The sequence below is a fragment of the Berghia stephanieae genome, chromosome 5, assembly GCF_034508935.2.
Source record: "Berghia stephanieae isolate SIO BIC M18660-M18661 chromosome 5, UCSD_Bste_1.3, whole genome shotgun sequence".
Classification (NCBI taxonomy): domain Eukaryota; kingdom Metazoa; phylum Mollusca; class Gastropoda; order Nudibranchia; family Aeolidiidae; genus Berghia; species Berghia stephanieae.
The window spans coordinates 35,655,433-35,674,262 of NC_088364.1; the positions used below are offsets into that span (position 1 = coordinate 35,655,433).

General features: G+C 35.4%; 1 protein-coding gene across 1 annotated transcript in view; it reads left to right on the plus strand.

Moving 5' to 3' along the window:
- The window catches only part of LOC144972823 (NHP2-like protein 1), a 13,517-nt gene extending 8,728 nt beyond the window's left edge, over positions 1–4,789 (plus strand). The window contains exons 3-5 of the mRNA XM_078914501.1: positions 1,312–1,415; positions 2,383–2,416; positions 4,444–4,789. Coding sequence (XP_078770627.1) covers positions 1,312–1,415; positions 2,383–2,416; positions 4,444–4,568 — 263 coding nt within the window. The 3' untranslated portion in view covers positions 4,569–4,789. The remainder of the gene's footprint in view (positions 1–1,311; positions 1,416–2,382; positions 2,417–4,443) is intronic.
- Positions 4,790–18,830: the final 14,041 nt, after the last annotated feature.

An 18,830-nucleotide genomic window follows, 5' to 3' on the forward strand; every position in this document is an offset into this window, starting at 1 on the left:
GTTATAATACATCCACATGCTATGACAAATACAGAAATTATATATAATAATGATAGAATAACATAAACTAAATTAACATTCATGTTGGGGTCAAATTACAAAGATGCACTAATTAAGATGCGATTTAACATTGATTTAAATATTGATAAGGACTCCGCTTCTCTTATTCTTTTAGAAAGAGAGTTCCAGATGGAAGGTCCGACGTGGCTGAACGATCTGCCGCCGCAAAATTTGGCAATCCGGAAGAATATTTTTAAAACAAAACATTGGACTGTTATATGTATGGAAATGACCCTTGCTCTTCGTTTTTGAATTTCAAATTAAAACAAGGAACAGAAATAAAATCTAAATCCAGATTATATTATATATTAGTCCAAACATACTGCTGTTTTGGGTCATGACATTATTGTGCATATGGCAGGAATGATTATCTTCCATTTCCATGGGATTTTGGGAATTTCTCAGAATTCTTCTGCTGATTTTGCTCTGTCATGTATTTTCCTCAAAACCACAAGATCACCATCTTATGTCATTTGACACCTGTGCTCAGTTCAGTGAAGTGAAATTTGGTGACCGTCCAGTTTTTATGTCAAGCCAGAGGGAGCGGTGCCAGATGTCACATTTGACACAGAAGACCAGTGGTGTTCTTTGATGAGTTGATGGTTGAAGGGGAAAGTTTGGGACAAATGAAAATAGGTCTTAGACTTTTTTCTGTTTTAGCTGTTTATTGGCTTTTTATTTCTCTCTCTGTCTCTTTCCCATTCTTTCCCTTATTCCTTTTTCTTAATGTTAAGAGAGAGAAAAAACACAACACTTTCTGGCCTTTTGCTTTGGTTAACAGTTTATCATAATCTCTTGATGCAGCAAGCAATTTGAATAATATTGTAGGCCTTTAAAATTGTTCTGTAGAAAGGACAATTCATTGAATGTTTACAAAAAGTTAATTTATGTCCAGTGATAAGAAGGGATGTAGACCTAGTACTTGTAATATATTACATAAAACAAAACAGTGACAGTTTCTGTTATTATTTTCATTTTGCTTGTGTCTGATCAATGGACTGAGACATTTTCTTCATTTTTGACAAATTGCTATTTTCATGACTGATATCGGTGTCCCAGTTTAGCTCTTTTTAAAAAATGGCAGATATGTATACTTAGAAAGAAATTTCATAATAATTCATGCTATTTTTGTATTTTTTTAATTTGTGGACATTTAGTAACTATACCTTTTAAAAATTATTCATTTCATTTCTTTCTTCTTTTTTTTCTCTCCCCCCCCCCCCCCACACACACACACACTCTCATACACAGCTACTAAAGCTTTAAATCGTGGCATTGCTGAGTTTATTGTACTCACAGCTGATGCGGAACCTATTGAGATCCTTCTCCATCTTCCATTGCTCTGTGAAGACAAGGTTTGTACTGTTTATACAAATATGAGACCCAAAAACTTTTCTTTATACATTACTCATTGGATTCTAGCATGCTCTCATGAGGAGGCAAAATATGTGCTAGAATCTGAGCGTGCCAAAATTTGATACGCGGTGAAGAAGAAAATACATACTCTGTTTTTCTAGTATTATTTCTTGCCTTAATTCCCTTTTCAGCAATATTACTTGTTGGAGTGTATGGACAGGTTTTCATGCATTATGAGCTCAGATTGATTTATTTTTGTTTTTATATATTCTCCTATTTAATGCCCAGGTAACATCTAATGATATTGTACGTATCTTGCCATTTGTACTTCTTTCATTGGTTTATAATGAACTAGAAATACATTTGATGGTGGTTTATGCATTAAGTATGAAGTTGTAATATCATGTTAAGAGTGGTGGGGAATGAGATTTTATTAAAATTGGCAAAATTATCAATTTTCAGAATACCACTGATAAGAATTTATTAATTAATATATATCTCAATTCATTTTTATTACTTTTTCAAATTATGTTAAGTTGTGTTTTAAACTGTTTTCTTCATATTTTAATTTCATCTGAAAATTTTTCCTTTTTTTCTTAATGTGAATCTTTCATGGGTATTGCTTTTCGAAGATACATAACGCTGATGGCCCAACCTATTCTTTCAAAAAATGTTCAGCTTGTATGTTCTATTTAGTATCCTTGGAGAAAATACATACAAGGATGTTTTTTTATTTTTTTATTTGTTATTTTTAAAAATGAATTTAAAATCAAAAAGTTTGTCTCGGAAATGCATCTTTAAAAAAAAAAAAATTACCATTTCATTTCTGAAAAATAAAGTCACAATCTTATTCTGAGACTATGTATGGATTTGGGGAATACTTGTGATCATTTTTCAATATAATTATAATGACGCACTTCCTTTTATTTTTAATCCCTATTTTTATTTTTTATTTTCCATCTATAGAATGTTCCCTACATTTTTGTCAAGTCTAAGCAAGGTGAGATTTTTAGTCTTATGAGATAAAGAAATCGGCTCATTTGGCAATCAAACTAAGTACACTGATAATGTGTTCTTGGAATCTGCATCTGTTCCCTATTTGAACTAATTCCCTTTTGTCTTCCTTTTTCTTGGATAATTTAATTGTAATTCTGGAACTTTTTTAAACAAACCCAAGAAATTAAAAAAAATTATTTGAATTAGTTCCATCTCATTAGGTACGTCTTGAATATCATTTTCATATTTCTTTCCATATTCCTCTTGCACTTACTCAATCGATGGTGACTCGGTATGTCAAAAGTGGAAAATTCTGTTTAGTGAGAGCGATGGGGTAAGAATGCTGCACATGTACAGTGCAACCTCTGAGTTAAACACTGGTCTCAATTTTTTTTCTATATGTTATTAGTACATGTATGCCTACTGTCCCGGACATTTTTTTAAAATGGCTGTCCCGGAAAATATGAAAGTTTGCTTTTTGTCTTGGATATGATAAAAGTCAACCATTATGTTATATATATTATACATATATACATTATATTATACCTAGAATCAGAAGTCTATGCAATCATGAACTACTGTGACATCAACATCTTCATCATCATTATCCCTATCACCACTACTGCAACCACCACCACCACATCATTATGATCCCAATCACTAAAACTACTACATCATTATCTATACCACCACTACTAGTCTATGCAATCATGAACTACTGTGACATCAACATCATCATCATCGTCCCTATCACCACTACTACAACCACCACCACCACATCATTATGATCCCAATCACTAAAACTACTACATCATTATCTATACCACCACTACTACAACAACCACCACCACATTATCATCTCTATCACCACTACTACAACAACCACCACCATATCATCATATTTACTACTACTACTACTTCTACTACTACTACTACTACCACCACCACATCATCATCACTACTAAGTAAACAACCACCATCATATCATCTTCACTGCTACTACTACTACAACCATTACCACTACATCATCATCTCTACCACCACCACACCATCATTCCCACAACCGCTACTACAACCACCATCACATCAGCAGCACCAACAAACCATATAATTTGGAAATTGGTAAGCTATTCTCTATCATAATGGTTGGTGAAAAGTTTCATCCTTCTTTGTGGTCAGTTATTCTCACCAGTGGTGTTGTTATCTTGAGGAATTGTCCAATGAATTTTGTATTTTTAAACAGTGAGTGAGTGAGGATACCCCCTTTAGTAATTGCTTATTATTACCTCAGGCATCATTGTAACCATATTATGCTCTTGATATCAGATGTTTGACTGTTAATTACTATTGTGCAGTGTTTTCCTGAAATTTGAAAGTGAGGGTAGGAATGCCTGCTATTAGTAATTTAACCCCCAAAATAGCGACATTCATTTTAGTTATACCCCTGTTTAGCGACATCATTATAACAATAGTCAGCAGTTGATACAGATTCTTGATATCTTGATTCTTTCGCAAAATGTGGATCTACTAATTTTAAGGGCTTGTAAATTTTGGTGCTCTTAGAAATTTCGGTATTCAAAACTCATCAGCAGTATTGCTTGGATTTTAATTTAAATCAAAATGAGACGTGTGCATCTGTGTTCTTGTGCGGTATTATATTGGCTTTTGCTTTACTTGTTTTGTTAAAACGTGTTAGAACACGGGTTTTTTTGTGTGTGAACACTGTTTGCTATCAGAACAATGACAATACACATTGGAGAGTGAAGAGTGAAAGCGTGTCTGGTATACCCTCTGTAAACAGGAGAAATACACATTTTGGTTCTCACTATATCCCCTTTTCCGCCATATTGGAACCCCCGGAATTATGACATGATTTTCCGGTCCAGGGGCTGCACTGTATAATTATGGAAATCACTATGAATGCCAGGTTGTAATGATGTTTATTGCAATATGATCCCTTTTTATTTTACCTTTTCAAATTCACTATCTAATGCTCTATTACCTCCCTATTCCTTTTATTTTGATCCACAGCATTAGGAAGAGCTTGTGGTGTGTCTCGTGCTGTTGTTGCTTGCTCTGTGATACAGAAGGATGGCTCACAGCTCCGCAACCAGATTCAAAATATTCAGAACAGCATCGAACGTCTTTTGATTTAAGAACTTTTGACATCTTTAAGATGAAATGATTGAATATGTTTTATCAGTGACATTACTTCTCTTGAGAGAACAATTTACGTTAAGACTGTTGTATATTTTTATCATATTATTAATTTCACTGTATGAATGATGTCTCCAATATCATGTTTCATCTCACACATTTTATTTCAATATTGTTTTTGATGTTTCATCAATAAATCAATCAGTTGTCCCCCTTCAAACTCAGAGCTTCGTCATCAGTTAATTTGAGTTAGTTAATTACATATGTACGATACTTGTTTTTTTTTTACATTCCTTAATTGTACGTCGGGGGGGGGGGGGGGGGGGGGGGGTATGCTTGCAACAATCGAGTTCATCCCCCTTTGCTGGATCAAGTGCTTGTGTCTTGGTTGTCTCAAAGCTCTTTCAGTACATATTTATTCCGATTTGTCTCTTTTTCTTGTTTATTTGTGTCAGATCTATGAACTTAAAGCTTAGATGTGGTCTTGCTGTGTCTTCTAACTTCTATCCCCTTATATCTACTTTGTCTTGGTATGGGATTACTTGGTTTTGTCCTGGCCCTTGGCTGAGAGGATATAGTCAAATGTATGGTATTAGTTTTGGGAGGTGTATTTTTTCCTTGTAAATCGTCTCTCGGTTATGTTCTGATAGTAATAGTTTCTTTGTTTTTAACGTATTTTGTAAACACGTAAACATTTGAGTGTATCCCTCTTAGTGGAATCCTGTGTTGGAGTTTGGATGAGACTTCTAGATGATCTCAAACTAAGTAAACTGATAGTTGGAATCTACAATTGTTCCCTATTTGAACTGAACCAATTCTTCTTTGTCTCGCTTCTTCTTGGGTATCGTTCAATGGGTATACAGGCCTGTAAATCTTCAAGCAATTGCCTGAAATCGGACAATCCATTATTCTCTACTTCAGTGGACATGCTATTAGAAAAGAATAAATTGAAAGAAATTATTTGACCTGGTATGAAAAAAGCCTAAATAAGATTTAAAATTATGGGTAACGTAAAACTAAAACCGTGGATGACACTACTGAAGCATATACGTCATTTTCTGATGTCATTCTCTCTCTCTCTCTATCTCTCTCTCTCTCTCTCTCTCTCTCTCTCTCTCTCTCTCTCTCTCTCTCTCTCTCTATATATATATATATATATATATATATAGAGAGAGAGAGAGAATGACATCAGAAAATGATATATATATTAATATATATATTATATATATATATATATATATATATATATATATATATATATATATATATATATATATATATGGTCGTCTGTTACCTCTCGTGTAGTTGCCCTAACAACTCTCTCTCTCTCTCTCTCTCTCTCTCTCTCTCTCTCTCTCTCTCTCTCTCTCTATATATATATATATATATATATATATATATATATATATATATATATATATATATATATATATATATATACTTCGTGGGCTGTGGCAATCAAGGGGGTTCCCAGTTTGCGATGGTCGTCTGTTACCTCTCGTGTAGTTGCCCTAACACATTCATGGTGCGTCTCGTCTTCATGTCTTTACACAACAAAAATTTGACACAATTTGCTATGTTTGTAATTTCTCGACCTCATTCCTTTGTATTTATGATTGTTCGTCTGCACACTGGGGGATGGCCGAAGCCGTTCAGGCACCGGATTGGATCTCCAATCCGTGACATATCAGGGCGGGCCTGTCAAGCAGTCTGCCTATCGGCTGGAAATCCGGGATAGTCTTGTGACGGTCAACCAGAATTACTCCTTTGCCCCTGATATGCCTCGTGCACCCCCACCGAACTTTAAAGCGGTGATCTATTAGTGCCGTGTTGTTGGCTTGGGACCCATTGTAAAGCGCAGTGAGCACGTTTAGAGGATTTTGCTCGATGATATATAAGCTCAAGTTTGTTTGCATTAATGGTCCCATAGGCCTTTTGTATCTTATCAATTCCCATTCAGATGGAGTATTACCTAGACAAATGGGAGAGTATGGTGGGTCTGTCAGGATTTGAATGTTTTCAGTTAAGGACTGCACTGTTGCAATGGTTGTGTGGGCACTAGCATTGACGAGTGCCATTGTATAGTCACCTGGAACAATTACAAAAGACTTCTATACTACGCCATGACACTAGATCGAAGGGCTAGAGCTCAATTTGTCGTTGGTTTGGATAGGTAATTAAGTAAGTGAGCTATTTCTCCATGTCTGTAAAACTCAGTATGCTGTGGTTAACCAATCTGAGGTGACTTTGCGCGTCTTGGAGCGTTACTATGGCGATGACGCCTTTTATTATTGAAAAAGATGGCAACCTATTGCTTCCCTTAAATCGTTTTATATTGTTTATGAGTGTGTAGCAAAAGCTTTGACACAGGTTTTTCTCGCATTTCTCATATTAAGAAAGCCAAAAGTAGAAAAACGTAGCTACGCAATATGTTAATATACATTGTCTACCTAATTTTATAAAGGAAATTGAGAGACATTTCTTTTACAAACTTGTATTAACAAAAAATCAACTCTACCATATGCAAAAGTATTCGACACCTTTTAGTAAAATTAAGTTGCATATCCTCTGTTCGTTCTGTCTCATTGCCTCCAAACGGTTTCAATTCAACAGCTCTCCATGAGTTTTTTTTACAAGCACATACTGAACTGGTAGTTTCAACTATTCCTCTTCGCGAACTTGCTTCAATTCTTTGATATTCTTGGGATTTTTTGTATGCACTTTTAGGGTTTCCACAGATTCTCAATAAGATTTAGATCAGGTGACTTGGCAGGCCACTCCAAGACTATAATCCTATTATATTCAAACCACTTCATTGTTATGTTTGCTTTGTGCTTTGGATCATTGTCTTGCTGGAACACAAAATCACTGCCACTGTGGCACTTTTTTTTAGAGAGATACGTGGAAAACATTTTTGTATACTTTACAGCTCCCATTTTCCGTCAATACTCTCCATTTCCCCAACTCTATTTGCAGAAAAACAACCCAACATCATCACATTTCCAACTCAGAATTACAAGCTGGGGATCATTTTTGACTGTTTTGATTGTTTTCTTTGCCTTATCCCCTCCATACACGGATGTGCATGTTTCTTCCGAAAAGCCCCATTTTTGGTTCATTTGTCGAAATTATTTTCTTTCAGAACTCATCAAATTCACAAAGATATATATTTACAAATTTCAACCAATTTTGCACTTGTTTACGTTTCAGCAATGGTGTCTTTATTGGTGATCTAGAGCTCAGGGCAATACAATTTAATGATCTCTTGATTGCATTTCACTGACTTCGTTATCTGCATTCTGTAAATCGTTCTGAATGTCTGAACTAGTCAAAAATGAATGGCATTGTTCTTTCATTACAGTATAGGCAATGCATAGAGCATAGGCAATCTTTAATTTATTAGGCCGACCTCTCCCTTGAATATTTTAAGTAGCATCACAATTTTTCCACTTTCTAACAACGGCACCAACTATACTTACAAGCAAATTTAATTCTGAAGCTAATTTCCTGTATCTTTTTCCATCGTTATGCCTTCTTATGATGTCTTGTCGTCGAAAATTATTAGATTTTTTTTTGTTTTAGCCATTTTAAAAGAAGACAGAAAAGAAAGTTACACAGTTTGTTAGAGCTGTTATCAACTGGTTTGTATATTCGGGGTTTTTTTTTTAGGGGGGGGGAGGTTGTTTGGGGGCTTTTTTCTTTTAAAATTTCTCTTTTTATTCATGTTTCATCGACAACAAAGTGTGACATTATTGTTTGTAAGAATGGTAATCATGAAGCGTTGATTGTAGTAAAGCCTCGTCTCTTCTGCATTGTAAATGTCATTAGAGTCATACTGCTGAAGATGTTTCAAAACTTCAACACTCCATTTGCTGGCAGAAGAGACATCAGCTTATTGTTTTCCGTCACGTTCGTTTTCAAGCACGACATTCTCTCGACCTTTCCATCTCGAGAGCCAGCATTAATAATAATAATAATACACATTTATATAGCGCTCATTCTCGTGTAAAACACAAGCTCTGGGCACTTTACAATATAAATATCAATTTTATGTGAAAAAAATAAAATAATAATAATTCATAGCCAAATCAAGGATTCATAGAGTCAAGAAAAAAAAATACAGTAAAAATGTGTCTTGAGATTCTTTTTAAAAGTAGGTAAAGACTTGCACTCCCTCAGATCACGTGGTAGTTCATTCCAAATCTTGGGGCCGAAACAAGCAAACGATCTATCTCCAAAGTTTGTTCTTGATCTTTTTTCCGAAATTTTCGTTTGGTCATTACACGATCTTAAAGTGTAATTTTCAAATTTACACATGACCACGTGATCTGTGAGATATGCCGGTGCTATACCAGTCAAACACTTATAAACAAGACACGGTGCTTTGTAATATGTGCGCTTTTCAGTGGGCAACCAATGGAGAGAGGCTAACAAAGGGGTTGCATGATCAAATTTTTTCTTGCCAAAAACTAATCTTGCTGCACTGTTTTGCAATAGTTGTAATTGTTTAATAGAAGCCTGAGGCAAGTTGACAAGCAGGGAGTTACAATAATCTAGTTTCGAAAAAATGAGGGAAACAACCAATGTTTTACATGTTCCAATTGCAATATACTGACGGATCGAACTGATTTTTTTCAATTGAAAGTATAAAGATTTACAGAGAGCAGAAATGTGACCTGACATTCTCATTTCTGAATCAAAATAGACACCCAAATTTTTCACAGTCTTTGAAACTTTGATCTTTTTACCCCCAGTCAACACCTCAAGACCATCATTCACCTTCAACTGCCCTCTATTTCCCACAATCACCACTTCTGTTTTTGACTCATTCATTTTCAACTTGTTTGCATCCATCCACTCTTTCACATCCGTCACACATTCTTCCACACGTTTTACGATATTTTCGAGATTTTTAGTTTTATCAGTAGCATAAAGTTGCGTATCATCTGCATAGAGATGATAGCGCAGCCTTTGACCAGTGATGACATTAGATAATGGAGAAGTATACAAAGCAAAAAGAATTGGACCCAAAACAGCCTTGAGGAACACCAAAAGACAATGTATGTTGACGAGAAAGTTTATCTAAAATCATAACATGTTGCTTTCTGCCATCTAAATAAGATTCAAACCTCTGCAAGACAGTCCCAGACAAGCCAAAAGTTATATTAAGTCGTTTAATGAGAATACCGTGATCAATAGTATCAAACGCCGCCGAAAGGTCTAACAATGTCAGAAGAGAAACAGAACCTTTATCTAAAACATCAAGCAAATCACTCGCAACACAGCACAGAGCAGTTACTGTGCTGTGGTAAGAACGATAAGCTGACTGAAATTTTTCCCATAGATTGTTTTCATGAAGATGTTGTGAAAGACGTCTGAGTACAACTTTTTCAAGGATTTTAGAAAGAAATGGCAGATTTGAGACGGGACGGTAGTTACTAAGGTCATTTACATCGAGATTTTGCTTTTTTATGAGAGGCTTTACAATTGCATGTTTATAGATATCTGGGACTTGTCCTGAAATAAGTGACTGATTTATAATATAAGTTATGCAAGGTATCAATTCAGGAAGACATAATTTCAAAATATTAGTTGGTAAAGGATCTAAATCACATGACTTCGAGGAAGATGAACAAATTATTTTAGAAATCTCTTCTTCAGTTGATTCTTTAAAACAAGAGAATCCCTGTGAACCCGAAATAGGATGGAAATTTGTATCTTCATTTTGCACGAGGTCCAACTTGTTCCGAATTTTCGATATTTTTCCCGAAAAGAAATCTGAAAATACATCCGGCTGCTTTTCTACCGGGATATTAGTGGGTAGACACACGCCCTTTTCTTCCCCTAAAAGTTCCTTTGAAACAGAGAAAAATTCCTTAGTGTCCCTCACTGATGATAGTTTCGTGTTATAATAGTTTCTTTTTGCTCTTTTGCAGGTGGTTTTATACTTATGCTTTTTTGCTATATATATCAGCCGGTCAATCTCAAGGCCCGATTTTCTCCACGATGCCTCTGCATTCCTTTTTTCCCTTTTGGCAATTTTTTCACTCTGGTTAAACCACGGAGACGGTTTCATGGAATTTATTATTCTAGTTGTCTTTGGCGCATGCCTGTCGATGACGTTGCGCAGTACCTCGTCCGTTTTCTGTGCTGATGGTATATCTTTTCTTCCTAGTTCCTCTGACAGATTGTTTTTGAAGGAACTAATGTCTACTCTTTTAGTATCCCTAGACACTATCTTGACTTTCTTTGCTTTCTCTTTGATGCATTTGAGAGTTGCCAGAATCAGATTGTGGTCTGAAATTTCTTTTTTGATATTTTTAATTGATTCAACAAGCGAGGGTGTATCAGTGATGAACCAGTCCAAGATGTGCCCCAATTTTTGAGTTGGAGAAGTCACTAACTGAGTCAGGCCATGTTCATTCAGCATATTTTTTATAATTTTAACGAGACTATTCTTATCAACATCAAACTGAATATTAAAATCGCCGATGAAAATTTTTCGCTTATTTGATGTGTCTTTTGATACAAAATCAGAAAATTCGTCAGCAAAATCATTCTGTCTCAGTTTGTTCTTTTTGCTTGGGGGTGGTCTGTAGATACAAGTGATTAAAAATGAAATTTGAGGGTAGGTCAATGTGGTTTGGACACACTCAAAACTTTTGAACGAAATTGGCCTGTTTTGTATTTTAGACGAAAGAGCGTGTTTGTATATGATGGCGATCCCCCCTCCTGATCGTCCATTTCTTGGGAACGATTCCATCTTGTAGCCTGGAGGTGTCATTTCTTTCATTATAGGTTCATCACCGAACTGACGCAACCATGATTCAGTTATATATAGAATATCGATATCGTGTTGATCTATGACATCGATTATATCGAATGTCTTGTTTCTCGATGACTGTGCGTTAATATGGCCAATACAAATGCTATGATTTCCATGACTTGGTCTTGCGTCATTTGTCAATATTTTTGTTAACGTCTGTGGTGGTCGAGTTGAACGATGACAGTTCACTGGACGTCGCGGGACTGTTGTTTCAATAACATGTTGTTTACGTCGACCACCACGTTTACAGACAATCTTTTGTTGATTGTAATGGTGTTCACGTTTATTCCATTCTAATGGGGAGAAAGACTTGTCTTAAGTTTATGCCAGTTCAGTTGCCTTTTGAGTGTATCAATGTGGGCACGGACCGTATAGATCAATCAAAACGTGAGACGCGAGTCCTCCCTATAATAATCCTTTCTTATTGTTCACGGCCCAGTAGAGGAAAAAACAATGCACAGGTAGAGAATTGCAATCAGGTGGTCAGACAATGTAAACAAACACGGCAATCGGTGGACTGCGATCACGTTTCACACCTTGTGATGCAGACATCAAGTTCTGAGTCAATAAGCCCGTCTTGCCAGGTAATCCTTTGATGTCAGTTAACAAGCATTGCGCGTCTGACCTAGTCGGGGTCAGATGGACAGTGGAATTGTATTGACGGGAAAGCTTTTTTTCACCCGTGATACGATATTAATGTGCCGAACTGGTTCAATGTGAAACGCATTTTCATTACCTTTTTAAATTGTATTTTTTAGATGTTTTTCATAAATCAAGATGTAGCAATTAAGCGGAAAAGGTGTGCGATTCTGAGGAGCGATTATAAAGAAAAAATTCCTTTTTTTTGGGAATGTGTAGCGTATAAGCGGAGTGTGCGATTAACCGATGTGCGATTAAGTGGAGTGAACTCTATTTGATTTACTAGTTTTTGAGAAATTCGCGTAAAACCTATGCGTCAAATACTTTTGCTTATCCAACAGAGAAATTTGGGGAGACTGGAATAACCCAAAGCGTCACCCACAGTGCAATGCCCCAAACTGAGCTAGGGCGAGGTTACTTGCTCAAGGCCACACAGCGCAGCGGGTATTCGAACTCGGTACCTTTCGAAGCAAAGACCATACCGCTGAGCCACACTGCCCATATTGGTTAGAATCAGCGTGGGTGCGCAACTGGATGCGCGGGTTGACGGAGGTAGGAAACAATAACAAACCCACATGGTTGCCATTACCTCCACCATCATTCTCGCTCACGGTTTGTGGAAAGCACTTCATTACAGGCACGTAATAGTGAATCTAGTTTTTGTTTTGAACATTTCTATTATTATTCTTTGTAAATTGACCCATATTAAAAGAAACATATAAACAAAACAGGCATGACCAGTCACTAACAATGCCGTGTAGTGTGTAGACAGTAACACAGTACGGTGAACATGACTGACACTGGGATCGGATTGTCGGAACCCATGAGTCGTTCGCAACTCTGCCTCACGTATTCATTTAATCAGTCAATTTAAATTTCATTTAGCTTGCCTATTCTTCAAGTTTATGTTATATTCACGTTTTCTATTTAAAAGGGTAATCCAAACAGACCATAAAAACGATTTTATAATAAGCCGACTTCAACTTCCATCACTTACGACACGAACTTATTTTGGATGGTTTTTTTTAACAAAACCGTTTGACTCAAACTAAAGCTTCGGCGTTGGATAAGGAGCGAGGTCCCTGTTGCCATCTTGCTTAGTTTATACAGAGACTGGGTTGCCAGCTTGGCTGTTCTTGATAAATAGTAGTAAATAGCACAACCTTGTGCAATGAGAGATAGAGAGAGAGAGAGGAGAGAGAGAGAGAGAGAGAGAGAGAGAGAGAGAGAGAGAGAGAGAGAGAGAGAGAGATTTTGAACAAAAAACGAATATCTCTCTCTCTTACCCCCCCTCTCTCTCTCTCTCTCTCTCTCTCTCTCTCTCTCTCTCTCTCTCTCTCTCTCTCTCCCTCTCTCTCTCTTCCTATTTCATCTGTCACACTGTTTGACAATCTTCTTCACCTGGCTCACTTGTACTTGTAATATCGGGTGTAAGGTAAAATTTTGAACAATTATTATTATTTATAAAATGCAGAAACTTTGCAAATAAACCGATAGACTAGATATTAATTCGATTCGAAAAGTGGAACACAAAAGGAGAATTTGCGAATACCCGGTCCAGACATAAGCGTCATGGTCTTATTTATAAAGTGCAGAATCTTTGCAAATAAACGGATAAAATAGAGATTAATTCGATTCCAAAAGTGGAACACAAAAGCAGAATTTGCGAATGCCCGGTCCAGACATAAGTGTTATGGTCTTATTTATAAAATCTAGAAACTTTGAAAATAAACGGAAAAGATAGAGATTCATTCGATTCGAAAAGTGGAACACAAAAGCAGAATTTGCGAATGCCCGGTCCAGACATAAGCGTTATGGTCTTATTTATAAAGTGCAGAAACTTTGCAAATAAACGGATAAGATAGAGATTCATTCGATTCGAAAAGTGGAACACAAAAGCAGAATTTGCGAATGCCCGGTCCAGACATAAGCGCTATGGTCTTATTTATAAAGTGCAGAAACTTTGCAAATAAATGGATAAGATAGAGATTCATTCGATTCGAAAAGTGGAACACAAAAGCAGAATTTGCGAATGCCCGGTCCAGACATAAGCGCTATGGTCTTATTTATAAAGTGCAGAAACTTTGCATATAAACGGATAAGATAGAGATTCATTCGATTCGAGAAGTGGAACACAAAAGCAGAATCTGCGAATGCCTGGTCCAGACATAAGCGTTATGGTCTTATTTATAAAGTGCAGAAACTTTGCAAATAAACGGATAGACTAGATGTTATTTCGATTCGAAAAGTGGAACACAAAAGGAAAATTTGCGAATACCCAGTCCAGACATAAGCGTCATAGTCCTATTTATAAAGTACAGAATCTTTGCAAATAGACGGATAAAACAGAGATTAATTCGATTCGAAAAGTGGAACCACAAAGCAGAATTTGCGAATGCCCGGTCCAGACATAAGCGTTATGGTCTTATTTATAAAGTGCAAAATCTTTGCAAATAGACGGATAAAATAGAGATTAATTCGATTCGAAAAGTGGAACACAAAAGCAGAATTTGCGAATGCCCGGTCCAGACATAAGCGCTATGGTCTTATTTATAAAGTGCAGAAACTTTGCAAATAAACGGAAAAAAACAGATTAATTCTAATCGAACAGTGGAACACAAAGGCAGAATTTGCGAACAACCGGTCCAGACATAAGCGTTATGGTCTTATTTATAAAATCTAGAAACTTTGCAAATAAACGGATAAAATAGAGATTAATTCGATTCGAAAAGTGGAACACAAAAGCAGAATTTGCGAATGCCCGGTCCAGACATAAGCGCTATGGTCTTATTTATAAAGTGCAGAAACTTTGCAAATAAACGGAAAAAAACAGATTAATTCTAATCGAACAGTGGAACACAAAGGCAGAATTTGCGAACAACCGGTCCAGACATAAGCGTTATGGTCTTATTTATAAAATCTAGAAACTTTGCAAATAAACGGATAAAATAGAGATTAATTCGATTCGAAAAGTGGAACACAAAAGCAGAATTTGCGAATGCCCGGTCCAGACATAAGCGTTATGGTCTTATTATAAAATGCAGAAACTTTGCAAATAAACGGATAGACTAGATATTAATTCGATTCGAAAAGTGGAACACAAAAGCAGAATTTGCGAATGCCCGGTCCAGACATAAGCGCTATGGTCTTATTTATAAAGTGCAGAAACTTTGCAAATAAACGGAAAAAATAGAGATTAATTCTAATCGAACAGTGGAACACAAAGGCAGAATTTGCGAACAACCGGTCCAGACATAAGCGTTATGGTCTTATTTTATAAAATCTAGAAACTTTGCAAATAAACGGATAAAATAGAGATTAATTCGATTCGAAAAGTGGAACACAAAAGCAGAATTTGCGAATGCCCGGTCCAGACATAAGCGCTATGGTCTTATTTATAAAGTGCAGAAACTTTGCAAATAAACGGAAAAAAAACAGATTAATTCTAATCGAACAGTGGAACACAAAGGCAGAATTTGCGAACAACCGGTCCAGACATAAGCGTTATGGTCTTATTTATAAAATCTAGAAACTTTGCAAATAAACGGATAAAATAGAGATTAATTCGATTCGAAAAGTGGAACACAAAAGCAGAATTTGCGAATGCCCGGTCCAGACATAAGCGTTATGGTCTTATTAATAAAATGCAGAAACTTTGCAAATAAACGGATAGACTAGATATTAATTCGATTCGAAAAGTGGAACACAAAAGCAGAATTTGCGAATGCCCGGTCCAGACATAAGCGTTATGGTCTTATTTAATAAAATGCAGAAACTTTGCAAAAATAAACGGTGATAAGATAGGTATTATTCGATTCGAAAAAGATGGAAACACAAAAGCAGAATTTCTGAATACCCGGTCCAGGCATAAGCGTCATGGTCTTGTTTAAATGAAACAATGCCGTTTAAAAAAATATATGGTCAATGAGTAATTAAGCTAAATATGCGGAGTTCAAATAGATAACTTGATCTGTGAATTTTTTTTATAATTAGCTGTTTTTATTCTCCATCATTTAGGTTATGTGATTAAGTTTATAATTGAAATACAAACTTTATCTCACTTATCAATGTTTTGCAATAAAGGAGAGTGTGAGTGAACCTGAGCAGAGGAAATTATTTGAGAGAGTGATATTTATCATGCTTTTCAGTTTGTAGTTGAATTCTAGAATGGATTCTTTATAGTTCTCATTGATTGTATGTCAGTATGTCAGTCTTTAGGACACCGATTACCCTAATGCGGCCACAATTTACAATGTGACGGCCACAAGCCCGTTAAACGCAGAGTGGGGTATTGTTGTTTGCAAGTAATGCTATGGTTTTAATAGGATATCTGTCTCCTATTAAAATACATTCCTGTGTTGGATTTTGGATTAAATTCATGTCTTCTTCGGATTTTGGGATATTTAATTTTCATGGATTGTGATTGTGATTTTCAAGACTATTAATGTAAGTAAATGCCCAAATAGATATTTTTATTCATTTATTCTTTATTTATTTTTTTTAGTTTTGTTTTGTTTTGAAGCATTTATTATAAGAAATATTGTACATATGCACTTATACACCAAAGACTATATCCTTTCAACTGCTTATTATTATTATTATTATTATTATTATTATTATATTATTATTATTATTATTATTATTATTATTTTATTATATTATAATAATAATAATAATAATAATAATAATTAATAATAATAAATAATAATAATAATAATAATAATAATAATAATAATAATAATAATAATAATAATAATAATTAATGATAAGTGCATTGAGTGAAATCCCAATCATGGTTGCCCAAATAAAACTGGCGCTAGAATCCCGACTACCTGTCTAAACGAATGTTGTTTGTACGATACATACTAACTACACGTTCAATATCGGGGGCAGAAAATATACGTTTGGTTTTATGAAATTAAAACAGTAGTCCCACATTGTTCTTTGATGTTATTTGTGGTTGCATTTGCTTTGAAACTTACACATTATATTGTGTTACATTGTTTACAAAATATTTCTGGTACTCGTATGCATGTGTAGTCAACGGACCACCGGTCAATCGTGTTCTTTATTATTTTATTATTAATTTTGGCTTGACATCTTACATATGTGAATTTGACAGGTTGTTATGGATGGTAATTATAACATTAAGTGATTTTTAAACATTTTTACGGCGTTTTAAATGTCTTTCTTGCATTCATTGCCGAGCACCTCCACGTTTCTGTTACTATTTTAACGATCAGCTGATTTTCTCTTGCCTCCCCTTTAATTTCGCGGACTTTTTTCAGAACGAGGCGTGGGAGTGGCTAATATATATATATATATAAAATATATATATATATATATATATATATATATATATATTATATGTGTGTGTGTGTGTGTGTATGTATATATATTGATATATCGATATATATATATATATATATATATATATATATATATATATATATATATATTTATATATATCATTATATATTTGGCAAATTTGATTTTTAATTACACTAAGTCTCCGAAACCATTTGACCAAATTTTGCATGAAGATGGTAAGCGTATATTATGTGATTGATTAGACATCCGTCATGATTTTATAGGAAAATCTAATTGTTTTCGTTAATCACACCGGAAACCGACGCCATCAATTTTTGCACGTGGGTTATGTGTCAACCTTCCGGTAAGCGAGTATGACAATGCCGTGGGAGTACTTGGATCAATATCAGTTAGCGGTTCCTCTCATTATTTTGAATACAATTAATTCCTGAAATTTGGCTCAGATTTTTGCAGTTTTTTATCTTTAGTTTGTTGTTGGAAACTTTGAAGTTTACACACAGTTTTATCTATTTTTACGATTTATATGACTGGTTGAAAATGTTTTGTGTTGTTCCCATATATATGAGTCACATTTACTCACTTTATCTTTCTCTCCATCTTATTGGCTCATTTAGGCACCTTTAGTTTTTGACTGTGTATACTCAAATGCTATGATTACCGAATTGCCATTAAAAGCCACATATGCAAGTAAAAAAAAGAGCTTTTATATAGAGCAATATCCACTAAACATACTCAAAGCGCTTAACAAGGGGTCCCTGGCCAACAGCAACATTTAACATGTAGGACGGGACATGACGCCTGTTCTTCAATATTACTATTTGTTTTTCGGACAGAGACAACGCTGTTAACGACCAGGTACTCATTTTACACCTGAGTACGGTGAGAGAATGTGAATAAAGAGCCTTCTCCAAGGACTCAACTATGCGCCGAGCGAGGCTCGAACCCAGGACTTTCCGATCCGAAAGCGAGTGTCATACCACTAGACCACATATCGGCACAAGTAGTCCATGATATGAGTTTCTTGTCTCGATATCATTTTAGTCTCGGCGTGGGGTATTTATTATGTTTTCAGTGTTTCGTACGAAGCCTTACCTGTTTACAGGAGTGAGTTTCTTGATTGTGCTTAAAATTACTATATAGGATTTATGTAATATCTATTGTTCTATTTTAATTCGTGCTTCCTTACAATGGAGCATACTTTTTCTCTGTCTGTCCCGTCAATATTTTTGTTTAAATAAAATAAAATAAACAAAATTCCCTTTATTCATCGAAATTTAAGATCATCTCAGTCCCAACTTCTAAAAGTTACCACCTCAAAATCCACTTTCGGTGAAAAAGCCTTTTCATTCATAGATCCACGCCTATGGAACGCACTTAGTCCTCGGACAAAGTCCTTTGAAAATTTATCATCTTTCAGGAAATGTCTGAAGACTGAGTTGTTCCGCGAGGCTTATTTTTTATAAAA